Below are 19,788 nucleotides of genomic sequence, written 5' to 3' on the forward strand. Positions count from 1 at the left end.
TTTTCTTAATTATATTTCTTTACACCTTTAGTGAGAGAAGCTGTATTTTTTTTATTTGCAGCTACCCTTTTGTTTCGATGAGGTATTTGTTTAACATTTAATATATATATATGTTATTTATACAATGGTGGATCTACATATAGTATTTGTACAAAGGTAGATATGGAAGTATTATGAATGTTGACTAGCGGATACAATGTATAATTATCATTTTGAACTTCACACTAGAGACATCATTACCGCCCTCTAGTGACAAATAAAAAGGAAGTATTTACTTACTCGACCTTTTTCAACACCACAATAAGTTGGATCATCATGGTCTGTTAATAAGCTTATCTTTAGGGTAATATTAGGTGATCCGTTTCCATACGCAATACAAGGAGATTTTCTAAAGTCCCGGATGTGAACAACACCTTGGAAAGGAAAGGTCGTTGTCACCAAGATCGTCATTTCTCCTCTGTCGCATTTTCCTGTCACTAAGGAGACATCAAATATATTTTTTAGAACTAAATAATTAAAAGCGGAAGAATTTAAAAAGGTCAGAAGGACACATGCGCTAACTTAATTGTATAACTTAACACTTTGAATATCGTTTATCTAGTTGCAGTTTACTATCAACTTGTGCACACGACATGTTTTATATTTATTTTCCACTGTGAAAAACCTTAATTCCTACTCAGAGTGTGTAACTATGTCACATAGTTATAACTCACTTTTATTATACGACCTTTTTACTATAGATACAGCTAAAAGGCAAAATAAACAGTCCTAAACATCGCCAACTATTTATTTAATGAACATAGGAATTAACGTCAACTGTTTTAAGCTGTCAAGAAAAAATAACCTGATTAAAACTTATCATATCTTCTTGATTATTTTAGTTACTTGGTGAAACTCCTTGATTATCATCTGCTCTTCAGCCAGACATCTTCAACACGACCTTTAAAACTGACCTAGTCTTACGTTACACAAGCAATGGTAAAATTACTCATTGAACCCAGACATCTTCACAACTGATCTAGTCTTCTGTTACCCCAGCAGATGGTAAAATTGATCATTCAACCCAGAATCTTCAACACGACCTTCACATCTGTCTTAGTCTTACCTTACACAAGCAGATGGTTAAATTACTCATTGCACCGAGATACCTTTAACAGGAACTTCACAACTTACCTAGTCTCATGTTACACGAACAGATGGTTAAATAACTCTTTGCATCCAAACATCTTCAACACGACCTTCAAAACTGACATATTGTTATGTAACACGAGCAGATGGTTAAATTACTCATTACACACAGACATCTTCAATATGACCTTCAGAACTGACCCAGTCTTCTGTTAAACGAGCAGATGGTAAAATTACTCATTGAACCCAGACATCTTCAACGCGAACTTCACAACTGACATATTGTCATGTAACATGAGCAGATGGTTACATTACTCATTGCACCCAGACATTTCCAAAAGGACCTTCAAAACTGATCTACTATTATGTTACACGAGCAGATGGTAACATAACTCATTGCATCCAGACATCATGAACAACACCTTCACAACTCACATAGTCTTAGGTTACACGAGAAGATGGTTAATTTACTCATTGAATCCAGGTATGTTGAACACAGCCTTCACAACTGACCTAGTCTTATGTTACACGAACAGATTATACAATTACTCATTACACCCAAACATCTCCAACATAACCTTCACAACTGATATAGATTTAAATTACACGAGCAGATAGTTCAATTACACATTGCACCCAGACATCTTCAACACCACCATCACAACTGACCTAGTTTTATGTTACACGAGAAGATTGTACAATTACTCATTGCATCCAAACGTCTTCAACACGAACTTTACAACTGACCTAGTCTTACATTACACGAGCAGATGGTTAAATTACTCTTTCCACCCAGGCATCTTCAACAAAACCTCCATATCTGAACCAGTCTTACGTTACACGAGTAGATGGTTAAATTACTCTTTCCAGCCAGGCATCTTCAACAAGACCTCCATATCTGACCTAGTCTTACGTTACACGAGCAGATGGTTAAATTACTCATTCCACCCAGGCATCTTCAGCAAGAACTTCATATCAGACCTAGTCTTATGTTACACGAGCAGATGGTTAAATTACTCTTTCCACCCAGGCATCTTCAACAAGACCTCCATATCTGAACTAGTCTTACGTTACACGAGCAGATGGTTAAATTACTCTTTCCACTGAGGCATGTTCAACAAGATCTCCGTATCTGAACTAGTCTTACGTTACACGAGTAGATGGTTAAATTACTCTTTCCACCCAAGCATCTTCAACAAGACCTCCATATCTGAACTAGTCTTACGTTACACGAGCAGATGGTTAAATTACTCTTTCCACCCAGGCATCTTCAACAAAACCTCCATATCTGAACTAGTCTTACGTTACACGAGTAGATGGTTAAATTACTCTTTCCACCCAAGCATCTTCAACAAGACCTCCATATCTGAACTAGTCTTACGTTACACGAGCAGATGGTTAAATTACTCTTTCCACCCAGGCATCTTCAACAAGACCTCCATATCTGAACCAGTCTTACGTTACACGAGTAGATGGTTAAATTACTCTTTCCAGCCAGGCATCTTCAACAAGACCTCCATATCTGACCTAGTCTTACGTTACACGAGCAGATGGTTAAATTACTCTTTCCACCCAGGCATCTTCAACAAGACCTTCATATCTGACCTAGTCTTACGTCACAAGAGCAGATGGTTAAATTACTCTTTCCACCCAGGCATCTTCAACAAGACCTCCATATCTGAACTAGTCTTACGTTACACGAGTAAATGGTTAAATTACTCTTTCCACCCAGGCATCTTCAACAAGACCTCCATATCTGAACTAGTCTTACGTTACACGAGCAGATGGTTAAATTACTCTTTCCACCCAGGCATCTTCAACAAGACCTCCATATCTGAACTCGTCTTACGTTACACGAGCAGATGGTTAAATTACTCTTTCCACCGAGGCATCTTCAACAAGACTTCCATATCTGAACTAGTCTTATGTTACACGAGTAGATGGTTAAATTAGTCATTGCACCCAGACATGTTTAACATGACCATTATAACTGACCTAGTCTTATGTTTGAAAGACGTTAACCTAAAGAGTTCATAGCATACAACTATGTGGTTCTTCTTAACACGTTTCCTATCCTTGAATACTCACCTGTTTCATTCTCTTCATTGTCAGTAGTCCGACTTTGGTATTAATATGGAACTTGTTTCTTTTTTATCTCCCTTTTTGTGTTGACTTGTGTAAAAAGTATGGTGTGAAACGTACCATTCGGTTGTGTGAAGAAAGGAAAGTCCGTGCGAAACTTGTCAATTAATTACGTAGGGAAGAAAAAAAAACCTGGTGTGAAATTTGCTAGACGGTTGTATGAATAAAGGAAAATCTCGTGTGAAACTTACCAGTTGGTTTTAGGTAGTAAAAAAAATGGTTTGAAGTTTACCAGTCCGCTAGGTGAAAAAAGAAAACCTTGGTGCAAAACTTCCCATTTTGTGTGTGAAAAAAAATAATGAAAGCCTGTTGTCAAAATAGGAAACTAGTTATGCAGAAGAAAAGCCTTAAGCGAAATTCGACAGTTGTTGGTTTAGAGAAAGAAAAGAGTGGTGCCAAACCTACCAGTCGGCGAAAAGTCCACATTTTCTGGAATTTGGGAGTGAACCTATAAAGAAAGTAGGAACTTGAATGAGAAGCATATTCTCGAAGCTAAGACTAATAAATGAAATTTGTTTTTATACTGCAACATCACAAATAATGATGTAATTTCTTGCAATATAGAGTTGTGTGAATTATAATTATTGACAACACAAAACTTGATGTCGTTCAAACCAGGGGACATCTATAAAGTTCATTCTGTCAATCACTTCTCTGTTTTATAACCAATGGTTAGACCAAAGTAAATGTCATTCAGTAACAAGAGGTGATTTATAAGGTTCAGTCTGTCAACTTTTTATCTGTATTATAACCGTTGGTTAGACCAAAGTAAATATCGTTCAGTAACAAGGGGTGATTTATAAGGTTCAGTTTGTCAACCTCTTAACTGTATTATAACTGTTGGTTAGACCAAAGTAAATATCGTTCAGTAACAAGGGGTGATTTATAAGATTCAGTTTGTCAACTATTAATCTGTATTACAGCCATAACTGTATTGTGTTTGTCTCTTTCATGTAGGATTAATCAGTGTTTGTGTTTGTGGTATGCTGGTGATCATGTATGTAAATACTTATTGTTAAAATTGTATACAACATATTTCGTTGCTTCTCTAACTACTGGTAGAGTGCACTATAAGATTACTTGCTATATTTATTTGATTTATTTTTCAGTGAATAAACTGTCGGTATTTCATGCTGAGTCTCAAGATGTGTCACCTTAGAACTGACCTCCAGTGTTACCATAGGCAACTTAAACATTTACTTTAGTACTGCTATAAGGTCGAATTCCAAGGAAGTTAGACCTACGCTGTTCGATTTACATTCTGGTTTAGTACGGTTTTACTACGGCCTGTTTCCGTGACCTAAATCCCGCTGGTTGTCGGTAAAACAAAGTATCATCCGGGTAGGCTAGCGAAACCTGCTTAGAACACGTTAGATTACAGCTTTTTATTTTATATTTTACACTGATTCTCCAGGTGTGTCACTATTACTATTAATCTTAACAAAGTGTGTGTACTGAAACTGGTTTATCTAGCTATATATATAAACAAACATGTAAAGACACCACACAAACACATATATATATACATCCATACATTTGGACACAACTATACATACAGATAACACATATTATTTGTTTCTGCTTCTACAATCTACCTTCACAAAATTTCAGGTAACTTAGTGTTATCTGACTTTATATCATTTACATTATGTCCAGGAAGAACGTTAGGTAATTTAGTGTTATCTGACTTTATATCATTTACATTATGTCCAGGAAGAACGTTAGGTAATTTAGTGTTATCTGACTTTATATCATTTACACTATGTCAAGGAAGAACGTTAGGTAACTTAGTGTTATATGACTTTATATCATTTACACTATGTCAAGGAAGAATGTTAGGTAACTTAGTGTTATATGACTTTATATCATTTACACTATGTCAAGGAAGAACGTTAGGTAACTTAGTGTTATCTGACTTTATAACATCTACACTATGCCAAGGAGAAACTATAGGTAAGTTAACGTTACATCACTTTATAATATCTACACTGTGTCAAGGAGAAATTACAGGTAATTTAACGTTACAACACATTATAACATCTACACTGTATCAAGGAGAAATTACAGGTAATTTAACGTTACAACACATTATAACATCTACACTTTATCAAGGAGAAATTACTTTATAATATCTACACTATGTCAAGGAGAAATTACAGGTAATTTAACGTTACAACACATTATAACATCTACACTGTATCAAGGAGAAATTACAGGTAATTTAACGTTACATCACATTATAACATCTACACTGTATCAAGGAAGGAGAAACTATAGGTAATTTAACGTTACATCACTTTATAACATCTACACTGAAATTACTTTATAACATCTACACTATGTCAAGGAGAAACTATAGGTAATTTAACGTTACATCACTTTATAACATCTACACTGTATCAAGGAGAAACTGTAGGTAATTTAACGTTACATCACATTATAATATCTACACTGTATCAAGGAGAAACTATAGGTAATTTAACGTTACATCACTTTATAATATCTACACTGTATCAAGGAGAAACTATAGGTAATTTAACGTTACATCACTTTATAACATCTACACTGTATCAAGGAAAAACTATAGGTAATTTAACGTTACATCACTTTGTAATATCTACACTGTATCAAGGAGAAACTATAGGTAATTTAACGTTACATCACTTTATAACATCTACACTGTATCATGGAGAAACTATAGGTAATTTAACGTTACATCACTTTATAATATCTACACTGTATCATGGAGAAACTATAGGTAATTTAACGTTACATCACTTTATAACATCTACACTGTATCAAGAAGAAATTATAGGTAATTTAACGTTAGATCACTTTATAATATCTACACTGTATCAAGGAGAAACTATAGGTAATTTAACGTTACATCACTTTATAATATCTACACTGTATCAAGGAGAAACTATAGGTAATTTAACGTTACATCACTTTGTAACATCTACACTGTATCAAGGAGAAACTATAGGTAATTTAACGTTACATCACTTCGTAACATCTACACTGTATCAAGGAGAAACTATAGGTAATTTAACGTTAGATCAGTTTATAACATCTACACTATGTCAAGGAGAAATTATAGGTAATTTAACGTTAGATCACTTTGTAACATCTACACTATGTCAAGGAGAAATTATAGGTAATTTAACGCTACATCATTTTATAACATCTACACTGTATCAAGGAGTAATTATAGGTAATTTAACGTTACATCACTTTATAACATCTACACTATGTCCAGGAGTACGTTAGTTGATTTAAGTTTATATGACGTTAAAACATTTACACTGTGTCAAGGAGAAAAGTTAGATAATTTAACGTTATATGATTTTATAACATTCACGTTACGTCTAGGAGAAATGGCAAGTAGTTTAACGTTATATGATTTTATAACATTTACACTGTGTGTTTGAGAAATTTTTGGATATACAAGATTTTTCAGCTTAATATTTAGTATTTGGTTATTTGGTGATTTAATATTTGATTATAATTTAGTTTTCATGATGGAAATTAATTAATTTGAGAGACATAGTTATAACACGTTTGTTTGAATCGTACGTTGTGTATGATATTTCGTTATACTAGGCTTTAGTAGTATTGTTTACGTAATCTTACTAGAATTTTCGAATTTTTCTAGTTTTATGTAATATTGCTACTACTATAGAGGTAGGTAGTTCTAGATTTCTCTATCGCGTGGTGTAAATACGTGCAGTTACGGCAACTTGGAAGATAGAAATGTTAGTAAAAGAAACGTGAAGTTAGTCGTTGTGTGATTTCTATAGTGTATTTCACAGCTATATTGAAATAACAACCATAATAAAAATCACTTGTCTCGTTAATTGAACCAGCCTGTGTGGAAGTTCGACTAAAAAAAACAAAGTTAAAGTTGCAGTTATTTGTAGCTCTGGACACAATTATGATAACCAACAAAAGAAGTCATGTGAAGTTATACTGCTTGATTATTAGTTTGGATTTAACGTACAATATTCTAAAGCGAGTTTCACACTTTGAAAGATATAAGGAGAATAATTTGTTTGTCAAAGAGCGTTCTCAACTAATAGAAACTGTCTGTGTGAGCTTTGATGAACAGAAGACAATAATTTAAAGTTCTGGATGCAACAATGGTAACCTACACGATAATATAATGTATTACAAATTGTACAGTAACAAACAGCGTAAAGGAAAGTAAGTTGTGTTGTCAATTGAATTGTAAAATAATTTAATCAGCATGTGTGGACATTTGACAGGAAAAGAAAATTATTTATAGATTGAGTTACAACTATTTTATTTTGAAACAAGTGGAGTGTGTGATGTTCATTTATTGTTCGAAATTATAGCCAACAAATTACAAACACTTACTATAATATAATTCCAGCCTAACTTACGTCCTTATAACCCTGAATGAAAATTTAAAAAAATAAATAAAGGTGAGGTAATAAAGGTTTTCTGGCAATGTGACAATTAAGCCGTGTTCCCGAGAAATGCAAGGTAGACAAACGTTACCTCACTTTATAACACCTAAATTATGTCTTGGAAAAACATTAGGTAACTACACGTCCTCTGCCTATGTAACATTTACACCTTGTCCTAAAAAGTTTCAAATAGCCAGAATTAAAATAAATTATAAAACTCACGTATATAACGTAAGATAATACAGTGAATCAAAGGGTTGATTCCATAACCTAATAATAGGAAGTGTAACTTTCTAAAATTTTCTACTACCAACATTTATTTATAAAATGAAAAAACCATTTCCATTTAAGCTTTACCATTGTAAAATATGGTGAACTTTTGCACTTTATCTGGATTTGCAAGAACAATAACAACGACAGTGATCAATGTATTCTGATTTATAAGTATTTAAATACCACAGTGTAAAAACAATAACAACGACAATAGTCGATGTACAGTGATTTATGTCTTTAAATACTACAATAATAACAAGAACAGTAGTCGAAGTGTAGGTTTTATGTGTATTTAAATACTACAATATAACAACAATAACAAAACAGTAATCAATGTATACTGAATTATGTGTATTTAAATACTACAATATGACAACAATATAACAACAGTAGTCGTTGTATATTGATTTATGTGTATTTAAATGCTATAATATAACAACAGTAGTTGATGTATACGGATTTATTTGTATTTAGATGCTACACAATAACAACATCAACAACAATAGTGAATAAATACTAATTTATGTGTATTTAAATGCTACAATGTAACAAGATTAGTCAATGTATATTAATTTGTGTGTATTTAAATACTACAATACAACAACAGTAACAAGAACAGTATTTCATGTATATTTATTTATGTGAATTTAAATTCTACAGTATATAACAACAATAATAGTCGATATATCCTGATTTATGTGTATTTAAATACTACGATATAACAACAAAAGTAGTCGATAAGTACTGATTTATGTGTACTTGAATACATTAATATAACAACAATAGCAACAACAGTAGTCGAAATATACTGTTTATCTCTATTTAATTACTACAATGTAATAACAATAAGCACAGTAGTAGTCGATGTACACTGATGTATATGTATTTAAATACTAGAATATAACAACAATAAAAACAACAGTAGTCAATATATTCTGATCTTTGTGTATTTATATATTCCAATATTACAACAGCCGTAGTCGATATGCACTGATTTATGTGTATTTAAATACTACAATACAAAAGTAACAACAACAGTAGTCGATGTATACCGATTTATGTGCATTTAACTACTACAATATAACAACAATAACAACGACAGTAATCGATGTATACTAATTTATGTTCATTTAGTTACTACAGTATAATAACAATAACAACAGTAGTCTATATATACTGATTTATGTGTATTTAAATATTACACTTTTAGAACAATAACTACAACAGTATTCGATGTGTACTAATTTATATGTATTTAAATACTACAGTACAACAACAATAGAAGTCGATGTATACTGATTTATGTGTATTTAAATACTACAATATGAAAACAACAGTAGTTGATCTATACTGATTTATGTGTATTTAAATACTACAATATAACAACAATAGTCGATGTACACTTATTTATGTGTATTTAGATAATATAATATAAATACAATAACAACAACCGTAGTCGATATATACTGATTTATGTGTATTTAAATACTACAATATAACAACAAAGGTAGTCGATAAGTACTGATTTATGTGTATTTGAATACATTAATATAACAACAATAACAACAGTAGTCGATGTATACTGATTTGTGTGTATTTCAATACTACAATATAACAGCAATAAGAACAGCAGTAGTCGATGTATACTGATGTATATGTATTTAAATACTAGAATATAACAACAATAAAAACAACAGTAGTCGATGTATTCTGATTTTTGTGTATTTAAATACTACAATAGAAAAGTAACAACAACAGTAGTAGATGTATATTGATTTATGTGTATTTAACTACTACAAAATAACAACAAAAATAATCGATGTATACTGATTTGTGTTGTAAGAGATTTTATAGTTTGTCAGTGTTTACTGTTTTGTGGTTAAAGCAGTAGATGTGATAAAATGAATAGGTAATTACTGTCATAACCTGTGGATTCTGGTTCTCAGTTTTAGTGGTTCTCATTTTGTTATACAACACCTTAAAATAAAGTTTGGGATAAGCTTGAACATGTACTGAAAGAAACTTCTTTAGAAATTTGTATCTTTACGTCACCATCATGGAACACCTGCTAATTATACAACATTCTTCCTCATTGCTCTCTACAAGCTTCGTCAGTTGTTACCAGTTCTTCATCATACCTCTTTACAAGCTTCGTCAGTTGTTACCAGTTCTTCCTCATTGCTCTTTACAAGCTTCGTCAGTTGTTACCAGTTCTTCCTCATTGCTCTTTACAAGCTTCGTCAGTTGTTACCAATTCTTCCTCATTGCTCTCTACAAGCTTCGTCAGTTGTTACCAATTCTTCCTCATTGCTCTCTACAAGCTTCGTCAGTTGTTACCAATTCTTCCTCATTGCTCTCTACAAGCTTCGTCAGTTGTTACCAGTTCTTCCTCATTGCTCTTTACAAGCTTCGTCAGTTGTTACCAGTTCTTCATCATTGCTCTTTACAAGCTTCGTCAGTTGTTACCAATTCTTCCTCATTGCTCTTTACAAGCTTCGTCAGTTGTTACCAATTCTTCCTCATTGCTCTTTACAAGCTTCGTCAGTTGTTACCAGTTCTTCCTCATTGCTCTTTACAAGCTTCGTCAGTTGTTACCAGTTCTTCCTCATTGCTCTTTACAAGCTTCGTCAGTTGTTACCAGTTCTTCATCATTGCTCTTTACAAGCTTCGTCAGTTGTTACCAATTCTTCCTCATTGCTCTCTACAAGCTTCGTCAGTTGTTACCAGTTCTTCCTCATTGCTCTTACAAGCTTCGTCAGTTGTTACCAGTTCTTCATCATTGCTCTTTACAAGCTTCGTCAGTTGTTACCAGTTCTTCATCATTGCTCTTTACAAGCTTCGTCAGTTGTTACCAGTTCTTCCTCATTGCTCTTTACAAGCTTCGTCAGTTGTTACCAGTTCTTCATCATTGCTCTTTACAAGCTTCGTCAGTTGTTACCAGTTCTTCCTCATTGCTCTTTACAAGCTTCGTCAGTTGTTACCAGTTCTTCATCATTGCTCTTTACAAGCTTCGTCAGTTGTTACCAGTTCTTCCTCATTGCTCTTTACAAGCTTCGTCAGTTGTTACCAGTTCTTCCTCATTGCTCTTTACAAGCTTCGCCAGTTGTTACCAGTTCTTCATCATCACTCTTTACAAGCTTCGTCAGTTGTTACCAATTCTTCCTCATTGCTCTTTACAAGTTTCCTCAGTTGTTACCAATCTTTTTTTTTCGTCAGTTCTGTAATGATTCTCCTTTTTACTTTATCTCGTCAACCCATGACTGTAAGTGAAAGAAGTATTGGGTCACTAGCCCTATGTCTTACGACACTGGACTTGGGAACTGAATAATTTGTATGTCAAAATAAATGCCCCCACCCTAGTATAGAAGTACGAGAGGTTTCGTGTCATTGGTTGAAACATTTCCTTATCTGTGGGCTTGCAACCACGAATGTTACTGCGTTATTAGGTGTAGGCAGTATAAGGGTGTCACAACAATTTAAAATTCGATAAACGAAGTTGGATAAAAGTGTCAAACGTGAAACAATAATCTGACTGGTGTCAGGGTTAGGTCTCATTAATAATATTGAAAATACAATAATGTGACTGTTGTCAGGGTTAGGTCTCATTAATAATGTTGAAAATACAACAATCTGACTGTTGTCAGGGTTAGATCTCATTAATAATGTTGAAAATACAATAATCTGACTGTTGTCAGGGTTAGGTCCCATTAATAATGTTGAAAATACAATAATCTGACTGTTGTCAGGGTTAGGTCTCATTAATAATGTTGAAAATACAATAATGTGACTGTTGTCAGGGTTAGGTCTCATTAATAATGTTGAAAATACAATAATCTGACTGTTGTCAGGGTTAGGTCCCATTAATAATGTTGAAAATACAATAATCTGACTGTTGTCAGGGTTAGGTCTCATTAATAATGTTGAAAATACAATAATCTGACTGTTGTCAGGGTTAGGTCTCATTAATAATGTTGAAAATACAATAATCTGACTGTTGTCAGGGTTAGGTCTCATTAATAATGTTGAAAATACAACAATCTGACTGTTGTCAGGGTTAGGTCTCATTAATAATGTTGAAAATACAATAATCTGACTGTTGTCAGGGTTAGGTCTCATTAATAATGTTGAAAATACAATAATCTGACTGTTGTCAGGGTTAGGTCTCATTAATAATGTTGAAAATACAATAATCTGACTGTTGTCAGGGTTAGGTCTCATTAATAATGTTGAAAATACAATAATCTGACTGTTGTCAGGGTTAGGTCCCATTAATAATGTTGAAAATACAATAATCTGACTGTTGTCAGGGTTAGGTCTCATTAATAATGTTGAAAATACAATAATCTGACTGTTGTCAGGGTTAGGTCTCATTAATAATGTTGAAAATACAATAATCTGACTGTTGTCAGGGTTAGGTCTCATTAATAATGTTGAAAATACAACAATCTGACTGTTGTCAGGGTTAGGTCTCATTAATAATGTTGAAAATACAATAATCTGACTGTTGTCAGGGTTAGGTCTCATTAATAATGTTGAAAATACAACAATCTGACTGTTGTCAGGGTTAGGTCTCATTAATAATGTTGAAAATACAATAATCTGACTGTTGTCAGGGTTATGTCTCATTAATAATGTTGAAAATACAATAATCTGACTGTTGTCAGGGTTAGGTCTCATTAATAATGTTGAAAATACAATAATCTGACTGTTGTCAGGGTTAGGTCTCATTAATAATGTTGAAAATACAATAATCTGACTGTTGTCAGGTTAAGGTCTCATTAATAATGTTGAAAATACAATAATCTGACTGTTGTCAGGGTTAGGTCTCATTAATAATGTTGAAAATACAATAATCTGACTGTTGTCAGGGTTAGGTCTCATTAATAATGTTGAAAATACAATAATCTGACTGTTGTCAGGGTTAGGTCTCATTAATAATGTTGAAAATACAACAATCTGACTGTTGTCAGGGTTAGGTCTCATTAATAATGTTGAAAATACAATGATCTGACTGTTGTCAGGGTTAGGTCTCATTAATAATGTTGAAAATACAATAATCTGACTGTTGTCAGGTTAGGTCTCATTAATAATGTTGAAAATACAATAATCTGACTGTTGTCAGGGTTAGGTCTCATTAATAATGTTGAAAATACAATAATCTGACTGTTGTCAGGGTTGGGTCTCATTAATAATGTTGAAAATACAATAATCTGACTGTTGTCAGGGTTATGTCTCATTAATAATGTTGAAAATACAATAATCTGACTGTTGTCAGGGTTAGGTCTCATTAATAATGTTTTTAAAATTATTAAACAAACTTTCTACTTGAAAAGAGCGAAACTCAAGCCACAGTTTATAAGTGACATTTAAAATTTATTGAAGTTTCTAATTACTATAGTTCTTATATACATTGTGAGTATTGTTCTTAGCTACCGAATAATATTGTTTTACACAAAGATACGATATACTATAAATCCAGGAACTTTCTTTATGACAAACAACACTGAATATTGATAAAGTAAAATAACAATGAGGTATGAACAGTGATTAGAAAGGAATGTCAAAGAGAATTAAAAATATAACATGGAAAATGAATGATAAGTACTGGACAGATCAGGACAAAATTGAGATATCATGTTATATTGGAAAAACAAAAATAATGTTCTCTGATAAAGCAAAAAACCAATGACTAGACGTAGCTGTTTCCATGGAATATTCTACAAGACTGTAATCGATTATACATGTTTCTCCCTCTATAAGCTGTAATCCTAAACAGAGCTGGATAACTGGGACACATTTCTCGGTGTTACCAAAATATTTATGGTTATTGAAACATTCCTTAGAGTCAGTGATGACGAGAAAACCCACTTGTAGAGAAAAAAATATACACGTAAAAACGGCTGGTTTGAGTTGAGAAAATTTGTTTATGTGAAGGAGCAAACAACGTTTCGACCTTCTTCGGTCATCGTCATGTTTACAAAGAAAGAAAAGGTTACTGACCGGTAGCTGACCACATGTTCAAATGGGGTTGTGTAATTGAGTTTAGGAATGTAGAGGGCGTGCTTAGATGTTTGATTATATTAATTGACATAAGTATAAAGATGTTCCTTTGTACAGGTTTATTTTGGGTTTAAGTTGTTGTATAAGTAAGACTTCTTAAATTTTACATTTGTTTATGTTTGTTTCTTTATTTACTATTTGAGTGTTTTCCGTGGTTATGTTGTGTTTATTTGATTTGCAGTGTTCGAAAGCGTATGAAGGTGACTATTTGTGTTCTTTGAATCTGGTTTCCATTTTCCTACTTGTTTCTCCAAAATAGAAGTCGTGGTACAGTACAGCTTTACATCCACCACTATATTGGTACAAATATGTGGATTGTAGATTGCGGGATTTATATCTACAGAACACACACTTAATTTTTTCAATCACATTAACTCTATACACCCCAACATTAACTTCACATGTGAACAGAAAGAAAGCAATCAAATATCATTTCTTAACATCAAAATTACAAGAACCGACACACAATTCAAAACAGAAATCCACCGAAAAATCACTCATACTGGACTATACATTCCTTGGGACTCAGCACATGAAACAAAATAAAAAGTCAACATACTAAGAAACCAAATAAACACAGCCATAAAACTATGCTCACCAGATAAAATTAACGATGAATTAGACAAAATAAAACAATACTTCATCAACATCAATAAGTTTCCTCCACAAACCGTAGAAAACATTATACGCACACACCTAGACAGAAAGCAAAATCAACCAACAAAGTAAATATATCTCACGAATCAAAAAATCACGAAACCATATACTGCTGTATACCATATATTCCCGACATCAGCAGACAAATAACCAACATTTGGCAAAAACTAGTAACAAAATATGACATTCCAGTTAATACCAAATTTATTCAAAAACCAGGCACAAAACTGAGGTATATACAATTTAAAACTATACTGACAAACACCACACCAACATTATTTATAAAATACAATGTGATAACTGCCACGACTTCTATATTGGAGAAACAAGTAGAAAAATGGAAACCAGATTCAAAGAACATAAAAAGTCACCTTCACACGTTTTCGAACACTGCAAGTCAAATAAACACAACATAACCATAGAAAACACTCAAATACTAAATAAAGAAACAAACATAAACAAACACAAAATTAAAGAAGCCTTACTTATGCAACAACTCAAGCCCAAAATAAACCAATACAAAGGAACACCTTTATACCTATATTAATAAATATAATCAAACATCTAAGCACGCCCTCTACATTCCTACACTCAGTTATACAACCCCCTTCAAACATGTGGTCAGCTATCGGACAGTCCCCTCTTTCTTTGTGAACCTGACGATCACCGAAGAAGATCGAAACGCTATTCGCTCCTATACACAAATAGTTTCCCAACCCAAACCAGCCGTTTTTACATATATATTCTTTATAGACATACGAATTAAACAAATTACAGAATAAAACATTGTACACAGTCTCTTAGTAACAAGTGTGAGCCATTTAAACAAATTACAGAACATAACCTTTAACCTTATTTCTTAGTAACATGTGTGAGCCAATTAAACAAACTACACAACGATACCTTATACACAGTTTGTTGGGTAACTGATGTGAGCCAATTAAACAAACTACAGAATGATACATTTTACATAGTTTCTTAATACCAAAAGTGAGACATTTAAACAAATTACTATATACAACCTTATTTATAGTTTCTTAGTACTAAATGTGAGCCATTTAAACAAACTACAGAACGAAACTTTTTACACAGTCTCTTAGTAACAAGTGTGAGCCATTTAAACAAATTACACAACGTAACCTTATACACAGTTTGTTGGGTGACTGATGTGAGCCAATTAAACAAACTACAGAAAGATACATTTTACATAGTTTCTTAGTAACAAGTGAGAACCTTTTAAACAAACTACAGAACAAAACCTTTTATACAGTCTCTGAGAAACAAGGGAGAACCTTTTAAACAAACTACAGAACAAAACCTTATGCACAGTTTGTTAGTAACAAATGTGAGCCAATTAAACAAACTACAGAACGAAACCTTTTACCTTATTTCTTAGTAATAAGTGTGAGCCAATTAAACAAATTACAGAAAAAAGCATTATACACAGTTTATTAGTGACAGTTGTGAATGAAATAAAACACCTTCTGTAGAAAAGTAGAACATTTTAAAAATGTGAAAGTTTAGAAATATATAGAACTCTTTACTTATAGGTTGCTGAAGGAAAGCAATGAAAACATCAGCTGATGGATCTTAAAATAGATTTGACTAAAACGGAGTCAAACATTAAGAGTGACTCCATACCTTCAATTTGTCACTGTTTAACTCCATCTTAGTGTTCACAGAGAGACGTGTTAATATCACTTCTCATGCACGTGTCCACTTGTTGCTGTTTCAGCTTGTGATCCATCTCATTGAACGTGCTTGTGTATTGCACTAAAGGATAATCTCACGGGACGACGTGTCATTCATTATATCAAGTCATCATGCACGTGCCCACTTGTTGCCATAGTAACCTACTGTTACACCAAGTGTTCATATCTTGTAAACTATCTTAAATCCTCTAAATTCTACTTCTCATTGGCTGAATATAGAATGTCATTATGCAACTGGTGACGAGATTATGGTTTTAAAGAAGGTTATTACCAAGTCCCTCAGTTACTCCAATCAGTTATTTTATGTAAGATATTAAAGTATGATGTTATCAGTTATATTGAAAACAAGGAATGTTTCCCAACATACACTTTACCACAAAGTATTTCAGGGTAAAAGTTATTAAAACTACACACAGTTAACGACAAACTAGCTGGGGGTAAAAGATAATTGAAACTAATTCTCAAAACTTCATAATTACCTTCAACACACAAGATCTCGATAAACAACGAAGGAAAGATTCAAAAGGAACATTATCTACAAGGTCACCAGCAACTGTAAAATAAGCACCTGAACTGGTTATTTTCTACAACGTTTCTGCCGTGAGTGGGCTAAGCCCACACCCAAGAAATCCTAGACCCTCGAGTAGGCCGAAAGGAATAAATATCACAGCTACTGACCCGCTTCCCAACGGAAACGACTAGACCATGAAGTCCAACTATGGAAACAGAAACTGTCTGTACATCGTTCAAGGTCAAAACTTAAGTGATTCCAATATGCAAACTCAAATGTTGATATCATAAACTACATAATCTAATGTTACTGTTTATATTTATATCATAAACAACATAATCTAATGTTACTGTTTATATTTATATCATAAACAACATAATCCAATGTTACTGTTTACACTTATATCATAAATCAAATCATCTAATGTTACTTTTTATATTCATATTATAAACAACAAAATATAATATAACTGTTTATATTTATATCATAAACAACATAATCCAATGTTACTGTTTACATTTATATCATAAACTACATCACCTTATGTTACTGATTATATTTATATGATAAACTATATCATCTGTTATTGTTTATATTGCTATCCTAAACTACATCATCTAATTACAGTATACTGTTTACATTTATATTTTAAACAACATAAGCATTATTACTGCTTATATCTATATCACAAACAACATAATCCAATGTTTCTGTTAATATTTATATCATAAACAACATAATACAATGTTACTGTTTACATTAAAATATATTATATCATAAACAACATTTATATATATTATATCATAAACAACATAATCCAATTTTATTGTTTACATTTATTTCATAAAAATATCATCTAATGTTACTGTTTATATTTATATCATAAACAACATTATTTAATGTTATTGTCTATATTTGTATCATAAACTACATAATCTAATATTACTGTCTATATTTATATCATAAACAACATAATCCAATGTTACTGTTTACGTTTATATTAGAAACTACATCATCTACTATTATTGTATACATTTACATCTTAAAGAATATCATCTAGTGTTACTGTTTACATTTATATCATAAACTACATCATCTAATGTTACTGTATACATTCATATCATAAACAACATAACACAATGCTACTGTTTATATTTGTACTATAAACAACATAACTTAATGTTATGGACTATAATTATATCATGAACTACACCATCTTATGTTACTGATTATATTCATATTGCAAACTATATTATCTAATGTTACTGTTTATATTTATATCATAAATTGCATTATTTAATGTTATTGTCTATATTTGTATCATAAACATCATCCTTTAATGTTACTGTCTATATTGATATAATAAACAAATTCATGTAATGTTATTGTTTACATTTATATCATAAACAACATAATCCAATGTTACTGTTTATATTTATACCATAAACAACATAATACAATGTTACTGTTTACATTTATATCATAAACTACATCATCTAATGTTACATTTTACATTCACATCATAAACAACATAATGCAATGTTACTGTTTATATTTATATCATAAACAATATCATCTAATGTTATTGTTTACATTTATATCGTAAACATCATAATCCAATTTTACTGTTTACATTTATATCATAAACAATATCATCTGATGTTACTGTTTATATTTATATCATAAACAGCATAATCCAATGTTAATGTTTATATTTATATCATAAACTACATCATCTAATGCTGTTGTTCATATTTATATCATAACATACATTATCTAATGCTACTGTTTACATTTGTATCATAAACAACATAATGTAATATGACTGTTTATTCTGATATATTACAAACATAATCTACAGTTACTGATTATATTTATATCATGAACCACATCATTTTATTTTACTGATTATGTTTCTAAGATAAACTATATCTTCTTATGTTATTGTTCATATTGACATCATAAACTACATCTAAAAATGTTACTATTTATATTTATGTTTTAAACTACATATTCATTGTTACTTTTACATTTTCACTATAAAATTACATCATCTAATTTATGATACTGTTTACATTTATATCAGCAACTACATCATCCAATGTTACAGTTTACATTCATATCATAAACAACATAATGCAATATTACTGTTTCTATTTATATCATAAACTACATCATCTAATGTTACTGTCTATATTTATATCACAAACAACATCATATAATGTTATTGTTTATACTGCTATCATAAATTACATCTTCTAATTAATGTTACTGTTTACGTTTATATTTTAAACTACATCATCTAATCATTGTTACTGTTTACATTTATACTATAAATTACATCATCTAATGTTACTTTTTACATTCATATCAGGAACTACATCATCTAATTAATGTTACTGTTTACATTTATATCTTAAACAATATCATCTAGTGTTACTGTTTACATTTATCTCATAAACTATATCATCTAATGTTACTGTTTACATTTATATCATAAACAACATTATACAATGTTACTGTTTATATTTTTACCATGAACTACATCATCTTATGTTACTGATTATATTTATATCATAAACAACATAATTCAATGTTACTGTTTATATTTTTATCATGAATACATCATCTTATGTTACTGATTATATTAATATGATAAACTATATCATCTAATGTTATTATTGTTTATATTGCTATCATAAACAACATCATCTAATTAATGTTACTGTTTAAATTTACATTTTAAACTACATCATCTATTCATTGTTACTGTTTACATTTACACTATAAGCTACATAATCTATTGTTACTGTTTACATTTATATCATACTCTACATTATCTAATGTTATTGTCTATATTTGTATCATTAGATTA

The 19,788-nt window shown here is 31.4% G+C and overlaps 1 protein-coding gene across 2 annotated transcripts in view; it reads right to left on the minus strand.

Moving 5' to 3' along the window:
* The window catches only part of LOC143256370 (uncharacterized), a 73,657-nt gene that overhangs the window by 49,383 nt on the left and 4,486 nt on the right, over positions 1-19,788 (minus strand). For both annotated transcript variants that reach the window (XM_076513537.1, XM_076513538.1), the window contains exons 2-3: positions 3,676-3,718; positions 280-476 (exon numbers count right to left, since the gene is read on the minus strand). In XM_076513537.1, coding sequence (XP_076369652.1) covers positions 280-476; positions 3,676-3,718 — 240 coding nt within the window. The remainder of the gene's footprint in view (positions 1-279; positions 477-3,675; positions 3,719-19,788) is intronic.

Source organism: Tachypleus tridentatus, chromosome 7 (genome assembly GCF_004210375.1).
Source record: "Tachypleus tridentatus isolate NWPU-2018 chromosome 7, ASM421037v1, whole genome shotgun sequence".
NCBI classification, from domain to species: Eukaryota; Metazoa; Arthropoda; class Merostomata; order Xiphosura; family Limulidae; genus Tachypleus; species Tachypleus tridentatus.